General features: G+C 49.6%; 1 protein-coding gene across 1 annotated transcript; it reads right to left on the bottom strand.

Annotated features, from left to right (window-relative positions):
* Positions 1 to 1,107: 1,107 nt before the first annotated feature.
* Positions 1,108 to 8,263, bottom strand: Qtrt1 (queuine tRNA-ribosyltransferase catalytic subunit 1). The gene is made up of 10 exons (XM_021172846.1): positions 8,009 to 8,263; positions 7,804 to 7,872; positions 7,574 to 7,712; positions 3,609 to 3,687; positions 3,381 to 3,496; positions 2,404 to 2,542; positions 2,005 to 2,080; positions 1,823 to 1,932; positions 1,660 to 1,747; positions 1,108 to 1,347 (listed from the first exon to the last, which is right to left on the bottom strand). The coding sequence occupies exons 1-10, from the start codon at positions 8,249 to 8,251 to the stop codon at positions 1,195 to 1,197; spliced, it is 1,212 nt and encodes a 403-aa protein (XP_021028505.1). The 5' UTR covers positions 8,252 to 8,263; the 3' UTR covers positions 1,108 to 1,194.
* Positions 8,264 to 10,462: the final 2,199 nt, after the last annotated feature.

The following is a 10,462-nucleotide window of genomic DNA, read 5'->3' as shown; positions in this document are numbered from 1 at the left end:
CACTCAGGAAAGACCATAGGTGAGGGGGGCACTCAGGAAAGACCATAGGTGAGGGGGCACACTCAGGAAAGACCATAGGTGAGGGGGGCACTCAGGAAAGACCATAGGTGAGGGGGGCACTCAGGAAAGACCATAGGTGAGGGGGCACACTCAGGAAAGACCATAGGTGAGGGGGCACACTCAGGAAAGACCATAGGTGAGGGGGGCACACTCAGGCAGGCTTGGCCTTGGCTTTGAGACCATAGGTGAGGGGCAGAGCATCCCCGGGCAGGCTTGGCCACAGTGCGATCCTCTGCTAATTCACATCTATTATTAAGGAGAGTACAGAGTGCTATGCAGAGCCAAGCATGCGCCTACAGGGTTAAGAGAAGAGCTGAGGGCTGGAGCGAAGGCTCAGCAGTTAAGGGAACTGGCTGCTCTTCCAAAGGTCCTGAATTCAATTCCCAGCAACCAAAGGTGGCTCACAACCATCTGTAGTGGGATCCGATGCCCTCTTCTGGTGTGTCTGAGGACAGAGACAGTGTACGCACATACATAAAGAAATAGAAGAGAGCAGAAAAGCCAGCCGCCACTCTCCATTGGTGACCTTGGGCAGAGGTGCTTCTGCCCTGGGCCATCGAGGCCCCCGACAGCCAGGGGAGAATGAGAGCGATAGCTTCTAGGGTGGCTGGGAGATCCTGACCTCAAGAGAGAGCCCACAGTCTGACACTACTTTCCAAAGCAGGGCTGTGCCCAGTGGTTCCCAGTTACCCCACAGTTACTATGACTACTTTTTTTGTTTTGTTTTCATTGAGAAAGGGTCTTACTCTACCCTAGGCTGGCTGTGAAAACCAAGCTGGCCTTAAACTTGCAGCTAACCTCCAACTCCTGCCTTTCCAGCCAAGCTCTGGAGCCACCAGACTCAAACTCAAGTCCTCAGGGCAACCTCCCCAGATCTGCCTGGCTTTGCCTCTCTTTCTTTGTCCTGGGATCACACACTCCGGGCCTCTGCATATATATCCAATTATGGGCCCACCTCCACTCTCTGGTTTACTTCTTACTGAGAACCGAGATAGCCAACTACAGTGAAGCTTGGGATAAGGAAGAAGAGAGACACAAGAGCTTAAATGAAAACAAAAAGTAGTAACAAAATCTTTTATAAAAAAGAATCCTTCAGAATTCCCCATACCCCAGTGTCCTTCCCCAGCAACCAGGTCATGTGAGCGTGACTCCCACAGAGGCCAGTGCTTCAATGGCCCAGGCAGGACAGAGGCTGTGGTCACCATACATGGTGCGCATGAAGTTTCGTACAAAGTCAGGAAAGCGCTGTTCCAAGATACTGCTGCGCACGGCACTCAGGAGCTGCAGCTGCAGGGCAGGGATAAGCATCAGCTCGGGTGTGAGCCACCAGCAGTCCCAAGAGTGTCCCCAAGGCACCAGGCATGCAGTCTCAACCACATCACAGGCCCAAGGCTAAGGGAGCCACCTTGGAGGGCCCCACCCACACCACACCCTCTAGATGAATCTCGTCCACAAGGCCCTTATGGCACAGACTCTACAGCCCCAAGGAAGCTCCACCATGCCTCAAACCCACAACTTCAAATAAAAAGGAGCCATGCTGCAAACCCTACACCCCACCCCCAAAGTCCCAAGGCCCTGCCCCACACTTGTCCAGGTCACCTGATAGGCAATGTTGTGCACGGTTAGGTGGTGTAGCGCTGTAGTGTTGTCACTGTGTAGCAGGGCATGCAGGAAGGCTCGGCTGTGCCTGTGGGTCACACAGTTGGTGGCTGCACACTGCCTGAGCCCTCTCCCCTCTCCAATCCCAACTTCTAAGACCTACGTCTGGCAGGTGGGACAGGGACACTCAGGGTTTATGGGACTGAAATCCTTGGCATACTGCTTCTTCTTCAACTGAAGGTTCCCAGTGGGCACAAGGGCGGATCCAAAGCGCTGGGGACAAGGAAAGTCAGGGTCACGAGGGGTACAGGCCCCTCGCCCTTCTAGCCCTGGGGCGGGACTCACCGCTGTCCGTGTGGGGTACACACAGTCGAACATGTCACATCCAAGAGCCACGCAGACCACCAAATCGGTGGCATAGCTGGGTGCAGCCATGGGAGACAGGGAGAAGCAGAGTCCACCTGAAGAGAGGGCTTCCCAGGCCTCCGTCCATCCTCCCCCCATGAGGATATTTTCATACTGTACTGTGTTTCACTTAGCCTAGGCTAGTCTTATACTCCCTACATAGCTGAGGATGCCCCAAAACATTCTCTACTCCAGGAAGTGGCTCATGAGACCACTTCATTAGCTCCCCAGGAACACTATACCCTTCTTCCCATAAGGATCCATCAAAAGGTAATGGGGACCCCAGGATTGGCTCCACACACCAGGGCTCAGGGTTCTTTCTCCTCCACCCCAACATACCCAACCCCCATCAGGTATCGTGGCTTGTCCTTAGGCAGCATGGAGGTGCTCAATGCCACCATCTTCCAGAACTGCGCCTTGCTCTCTCCTCCACTCAGACCTCCGATGGCGAAGCCCGGCACATCTCTCTTGGTCATCTCTGAAAGGACATATGAGCCCAGCTTAGGGGGATTTAGGATTTTGTGACATTATAAAAGGTTACAATATGCTACTGTCACAAAGCTCAATCTCCTTTGGTACAATACAACATTGCAATCATTTCCCATAAAACAAGACCTTGAGACAAGCATTTAGAGACACACCGAGGAATCCCAACAGCTCAGGGCAGGAGGATCAGGAACTCAAGGCCAGCCTGATCTGCATGACTGTGACTGGGTCATTAGTGTCCCCTAGTGCAGGAAGCCCTGGGTCCCAGCTCAGCCACACATCATCCAAGTGCGGTGATGCATGCCAGTGATCCCAGCACTCAGACACGGAAGCAGGAGGATGAAAAGTACAGGATCATCCTCTGCTACACAGCAAAGTCCAGGCCAGCCTGGGCTACATGGAAGCCGGTCATAAGTCAACAAATCTGTGAGAAGAGCCAGCAAGAGGGCAAAGGCACTTGCTGTCAAGCCTGAGGATCTGAGTCCCCCCCCCNCACATGCGTGCACGTGACACGCATGTGACAGACAGACAGGCAGACAGACAGACAGACACAAACATACACACACTGGGAGGAAGGGAAGGGGGAAGGAGAAGACATAAAGAAAGAAGAGAGAGAGACAGACAGACAGACAGACAGAGAGAATGATCAAATCCAAAAACCATGATCCAACCTAAGATCAGTATTTGGCTCCGTTTTCTAGACCTGCCCTACTGCCTAAGGCCTCAGGGCCTCTGTCTCCTGCACCCACACCTTTACTCATAGTTAATGGCTATGGTCACAGCATCCTTGTACCTGGACCAGCCCCACCCTTGTCAGTGCCTGACTCTACCTTTCAGGCAAGTGGTCCGAAGATCAGCATTCAGTCCACCCTGGATGATGGCAAAGAGGTTCTGCTTGTCCTGGTGCTTATGGGCTGCGATGCATCTGTCCAGCCAGCGGACTGACCTGCAGGAGGGTCCCTGGTCACAGAACCTCAAGGTGGCTAGGGAGAAGTATGGTGGGAGCCCACATTCTCCCCACCCCCTGCATGGACACACATACACACACCCGCACACACCTGTGCATGGCCTCCTCCACTAGAGGGCCTGTCACTGTGCTGCTCACCACATGGTCCAACTGCATGATGATGTCCGAGCCTGGGGGTAGGAGCGTGCTCTGGTGAGGAAGAGGACGAAGAGGACCCTCCCAGGGACCACTTCTGTAATCATCCAAACATGGCTGCACAGAAGCCAGGATTTCTTTTGTACAAATAACCTCATGGACCAGTGAGATAGATCAGCAGGCAAATGTGCCTTCCTCCAGGACCCACATGGTGGAAGGAGGGAACCGACCCCTGCATGTTGTCACTGTGGATCCCAGGCTCTTCTCCAGCTCCCAGTCCTCTACCCTTACTGCGCAAGGACTATTGATATGATGTGCCTCAGTGGTACTGCCATAGTTTAGCATACACAAGGCAACAGATTCCATCCCCAGAACTGCATCAAGTGGGTGTGCCTCGGTGTCTCGGTCCCAGCATTCAGGAGGTAGAAACAGAAGAATCAAGAGTTTAAGGTCAGCTGGGCTTGGTGGCGCACACCTTTAATCCCAGCACTTGAGAGGCAGAGGCAGGAGGATTTCTGAGTTCGAGGCCAGCCTGGTCTACAAAGTGAGTTCCAGAACAGTCGGGATACAGAGAAACCCTGTCTCGAAAGAAAAAAAAAAAGAGAGAGAGTCTAAGGTTGGGGGTGACTGGGTGCTGATTGCTATTCCAAAGAGCCTGGCTTTGTTCCCAGAAGCCACATGACCACTCAGAACCAGGATCAGAGAATCCCATGCCCTCTTCCAGCCTCCGTGCCACATGTGGTACACAGATATATATGCAGGGGAAACACCTACATAAAATAAATAAAATCAAATAGCTACACATGGTTGGTGTTCACATTTATTCCAAAACGAGGCAGGAGACACTCTAAGTTCAACACCAATCTAGCCTATGTAGAAAGATCTAGGGCAGCCAAGGCTACTCAGTTGTTAGATTTCCAACCCAGGACCCCAACCCTAACCCTGTTAATATGCAGGCAATTCCACTGGCCGGCTCTCAGGGACCTAGCAATTGCTAAAGTTATCACCTGCCAGGCCAGGTGCACAGGGTGTGTGCTGCTGATAACAGGACTGGCCAGCCACCCTAGCAAACTCTCTCTACATTCTCTCTCTCACTCTCTCTCTGTCCCCCACCCCACCCCCACCCCCGTCAGAGAACACACCCCTATCCCCAAAGAGCTGCCTCCAATAAATCTACTTTTATATTTTAAACTCAGCTTGAACTGGCTTATCTCATCAGTGGAGAAAATCTATTGCCTGTCTCAAGTCCAACAAAAATAAATACAATCTTTAAAAATGTGTTTTATAGAAAAATAGAATTCAGGCTGGCAAGATGGCTCAGTGGTTAAGAGAACTGACTGCTATTCCTGAGGTCCTGAGTTCAAATCCCAGCAACCACATGGTGGCTCACAACCACTCGTAATGAGATCTGACGCCCTCTTCTGGTGTGTCTGAAGACAGCTACAGTGTACTTACATATACTAATAAATAAAAACTTTAAAAAAAAAAGAAAAATAGAATTCAAGGCCATTCTTGGCTCCTAGAGTTTTAGGGCAGTCTGTGCCATCTGAGACAAGACTGAGCAAGGACTAGCACCAAGGCTGACCTCTGTGTCCTGCTCTTGTTCCACGGCAGGAGAGCACACACCAATACAAATAAGCCACAGCCACCTGCTTCCTGCTAACAATTCTGAAAGCCAAAGACTTCACACAATGAAAGGTTTGGGGACCTGAGGATAAAACTCAGCAGCAGATACCTGACGTGGCATGTGTGAGAACCTGGGTTACAGGCCCAGCTTAGAGAGAGAATCAGATAAATGGGTAGACAGATCAGACAGACAGACAGACAAGCAGACAGACAAGCAGACGAAGGGCTAACGGGTATACAGACTATACCAGTCTAAAGTCATCCAATCTGATTTCCTAGGTCAGATCAGCTGGTGGCCATATGTCTGTGAGAGACTACCATGTGAGAGGGCAGCCCTCCATGAGCAATACTATCTCTAGGAAAGTGATGCTGGAATAAATAAAAAAAAGCTTTGGGCTGAGGGTTGCGCTTTGTGGTTAAGAGCACTCACTGTTCTTCCAGATGACCCAGACTTGGTTCCCAGCACACAGGTTAAGTCAATACTGCTTGCAACTTCAGGTCTGGAAAATCTACTCCCTCTGGCCTCAGACACCTGCGCTCACATGTACATACAGACATATAACTGACGATAATAAAAACAAATCTTAATAGAAGCTAGCTAACTAAGCATGAGCCTGCGCGTAAGCGAGAAAGCGGCATTCCTCCATTGCTTCTGCTCCAGGGTCCTGCTTTGACTTCCCTCAATGATCACCTGCGACCAGGAAGTATAAGCCCAATAAAAAAAATCAACCCTTTCCTCCTCAACTGGCTTAGGTCAGGCTGTTTTACCACAGTGACAGGAGGAATCCAAAACACAGACAGAGGGCTTTTGAACAAAACCAGGAGAAGAAGGAAGGGCCAGGCTGAGCAACAGAGCTTTGTTCTTTCTCACAAAACAAACAAAGCAAAGCAAAAGGCAGAGCCAGGTGTGGCTGATCCAGGTGTGGCAGAGCCAAGTGTGGCTGAGCAGGCCTGTTATCCTTGTAACAAGGGAGTGTGAGTTTCAGTGCACCCAACATGGTATAGGGAGAGCCTGCATTTACATACAAGAACTAGGGCCAGGGCTCAGAGCACTGGTGGATTAGCAGGTGGCTCAGTGGGAGACCACCTGCCTTAAATCCCTTGATGAGGGGCTATTTGTAAGATGAAATAAACCCTTTCTCCCCCAAGTTGTTTTTGGTCATGGTGTTATCACAGCAACCTTATCCTGCTATCAGAAGATACAGGGACTCAGGGTAGCTCCTGTCAGGAAAGCTTGTCCTGACTCCACTTAGCATAACACCACAGGTTTCATAAGAAGGCTTTAGGATAAAGCCCATGCCCAGCACCGGAGACATCAGACATAAAGTTCCCAACAGATCTTTTGTACTTGTATGTACAGAAGTGGGAAAGAGTTGGAGCTTATGTTCCAAGGCTCCAACCCCATGTGCAGTCTACACAACATAAACTGTCCTGGACTGTAAATGTAGGTCAATGAATCGAGTGCTCATGCAATATATAAAAAGCCTTGGGTCTGATCCTCAGCTCAGTATAAAACTAGGAATGATGGCATTTGACTGTAATCCCACCACTCTGGAGGTGAGAGAAGAGAATCGGGGGTTCAAAGTCAACCTCAGTTAAAGAGGAAGTGAGGTCTAGGGCAGCCTTGACTATGTACGTCTCTGTCTCAAAAATAAGACAAAATAAAATAAACTACATAGATGGAAATAAGGGGCCCAAACCATGCCTATCTTATCTTGTTGTCACCAATATTTTATTAAATTCAGTTTGTTACTAAGAACACTAACAGCTGGGTGTGGTGGCACCTGTCTTTAATGCCAGCACTCCAGAGGAGAGGCAAAAGCGGGTGTATCTGTGTTTGAGGCCAGCCTGGTCTACCAGTCTACCTAGAGAGTTCTAGCCTAGCTGAAGTTACATAGTGAGTCCCTCTCCAAAATAATAAACAATAAGTAAATAATAAAATACATACACATAAAACAAACCAATAAATAAAAAAGGATGACTCTGTATTCAGTACTGTGCTTACAGTACTGACATTAGTTCTCTTTTGTGTCAGGAAATGAAGACAGCTTCTTTGTCTTTTTTTTTTTTTTTTTTTTTTTTTTTTTTCCTTTGGGACAGGGTGTCTTCCTTTGAGACCATGCAGTCCAGGCTGTTTGTTTTGTTTGTTTGCTGTAGTGAGGGTCTAGACCAGGACACTGGCAAAGCACTCTAATTAACTGTTGCACATGCCCAACACAGGACCTATTCTTTATCCTTATTTTGGTTAGGTGAAAGAGCCCAAATTCAACGTGGCGTCCGAAGCCCTCCTCTTACCCAGAGCATTCTGGATTTCCACCGACCTCTCTGGGCTCAAAAGTGTCTCTTCTCCATCGTAGGGCGAGCGGAAGTGGACGCCCTCCTCCGTCACCTCGGACAGGGAGAAGAGGGACACCATCTGGAAGCCGCCGCTATCCTGGGGAGACCCCGCAGCGAAGCTGTCAGGAGATCGAGACTGGGGACCTCTCACCTCAACGCAGCGCCCGAGGGCGGCAACCCCAACTCACCGTTAGCAGATTGTGGGGCCAATTCATGAAGCCATGAAGACCCTGGGCTTTCCGGATCAGCTCCGGACCCTGCGAGAGAGAAAAAGTTAGCGGTGGCCCGCAGCTCCACGGCCAGGTGTGGTTGAGCCCCGGCACTGTGCGCCTTACTCAACAGACTTTTCCAGAGGCCCCCTCGCCGCCCACTCCCCAGATCGAATCCACACACCGGCCTCAGCCCCAGATGGTAGGTGTTGCCCAAGCAGATGCGGCAGCCCAGGGTATCCAGCTGCTCCGCGGTGATACCCTTCATGGTGGCCTGTGTACCCACAGGCATGAACACAGGGGTGGCTACCGTTCCATGCGGCAGCCGCAGCTCACCCGCCCGAGCTCCGGAGCGACTGCACTCAGCGACCAGCCGCATTATTCGTGGAGCGGACTCAAGCGAACCTGGGCTGCCTACTGCCGCCATTTTCAGTCCCGGAACCACGTGGCCTGAGACCACAGAGGACAGCGCCGAGGTGCCCTGAATCACGTGATCTGAGAGCTATAGGGAACCATAGCAACTGACGCCACACCCTCCACACTCTTGGGTGCACTACTTCCAGATCCCATGGCTGTCGCTTTCCCTCTATCATGGAAACCGTTCGAAGGCCCAGTGCCAAGGCTTAGCGAGTGAAGATAAAGGCGCCAAGCCCGATGACCTGTCTCTGGGACCTACAAGACAGCCATTCAAATTCGCATGGGCGGACATACAATAAATGTATTTAAAACACTCCAAGACATGTTTTTCTGCTGTATAAAATACAGCAGCCTGATATGATAACTCATCAGGAATCTCAAGATTTCAGAGGCTGAGGAAAAAGGATTATGTGGAGTTGGAGATCGACATGGCACAGTGAGTTTCCTAACAGCTTGGGCTACAGAGAGATCCCATCTCACAAAAAGGGAGCGAAAGATGGAGCCAGGCCTGTTATTGTACTCCTTTGATACAAGGAAAGGTAGAGGCAGGTGGATCTCTGTGAGCCTATATAGCAAGCTCCAGGAAAGTTAGGGCTATATTGTGAACTGCCTCAAAAAACAAGCAATAAAAAAGGCACTGTAGGGCACTACTGCAATCCCAGCACTTGGGAGGCAGAGGCAGGCAGATTTCTGAGTTCGTGGCCTGGTCTATAGAGTGAGTTCCAGGACAGCCAGGTCTACATAGAGAAGCCCTATTTCAAAAAACAAACAAACAAACAAAAAAAAAAAAAAAAAAAAAAACCAACCAAACAAAAAAAACCTGATGGCTCGGCAGTTAAGAGCACCGACTGCTCTTCCAGAGGAACTGGATTCAATTCCTAGCACCCACATAGCAGCTCACAACTGTCTGTAATGCCGAAATCTGACACCCTCACACAGACATACATGCAGGCAAAACATCGATGCACATAAAATTATTTTTAAAAAAAATCAGGGCTGGAGAGATGGCTCAGCGGATAAGAGCACTGACTGCTCTTCCAGAGGTACTGAGTTCAATTCCCAGCAACCACATGGTGGCTCACAATCATCTGTAATTGGATCCAATGCCTTCTTCTGGTGTGTCTGAAACAGTGACAGTGTACTCATATACAATGAATAAATCTTTTAAAAAATCAAAATAGGGGCTAATGAGTTAGCAGATAAGAGCACGTACCCAGAGGACATGGGACTCCTAGCACACACAGCCCCCTTTAACTCCATTTCCAGTGGATCTGATGTCCTCCTCTGACCAGGCAGTTAAGATGGTGGCACACACACATTCAGGCAAAATACTTAAATACACAAATAAATCTTTAAAAGAAAAAAAAAAAACAAAAACTTTCTCCCTGGCATGAACAAGGCTCTGGGTTGAGTCCTCTGCACACATACTCACATAGAATACTCTTCATATGTGTAGTCGCTAACAATAGTCTCTGTCATTCTGTGTTCATTTATTACGGACCTAGCATGTAGTCAGGGGCTCATATTTTTTTTTTGTCAAAGGATTCCTATCATTACAAAAAGAAATCTAATGCCCAGAAACGTGACTCTCACTATTACTTTATTCAATGAGGGAGGTGTGTGTGTGTGTGTGTGTGTGTGTGTGTACAGTCATTTGTTTCCACTGCCCTGACCAGAGATTTAATAAAGATAGCCAAGTGATTTTCTGTCAATATAAACCGTATCTGCCACCTCTGCCGGCAGAGGGCACCATTGTCCCACAACATTCCCAGTGAGCTGCTATGCAGAACCTGCTATGATGGGCAGAGGTACTGGGTAGAATCTGAGTCTCTTGCAGTGATAAAGGGTAAATGATACCAATTTCCAGAAGTTATAGGGCTGAGCTTAGAATGCCTCAAGACACCAAGGCTGAGGAATAGTCAAGGCCCTTGTGCTTGTGTGAGCAGAGGCCAAGGGATGGCTAATAACCTGCTGTTGCTCTCCACCTTAATCCCCAGGCAGTGAAAGCAGCTTGGCAGTCAAGCCCCAGCGATTCTCATCTCTACGACCATTCCTCCATACACACAGTGCTGGTGTTCCATGTCACAGCCCTGCTTTAGAGTGCTTACATTTATGCGTGTGGGTGTAACTGTCAGCGTAGATATACCCACACACTTGCCACAGCATCCATGTGGAGGTCAGAGGACAACTTCCAGGAGTCTGTGCTCTCTGGTCCCAGGAA

This window comes from Mus caroli, chromosome 9 (assembly GCF_900094665.2).
Source record: "Mus caroli chromosome 9, CAROLI_EIJ_v1.1, whole genome shotgun sequence".
NCBI lineage: Eukaryota > Metazoa > Chordata > Mammalia > Rodentia > Muridae > Mus > Mus caroli.
Note: the sequence above shows the minus strand (reverse complement) of the source record. Positions and strands in the feature narration are given on the sequence as shown.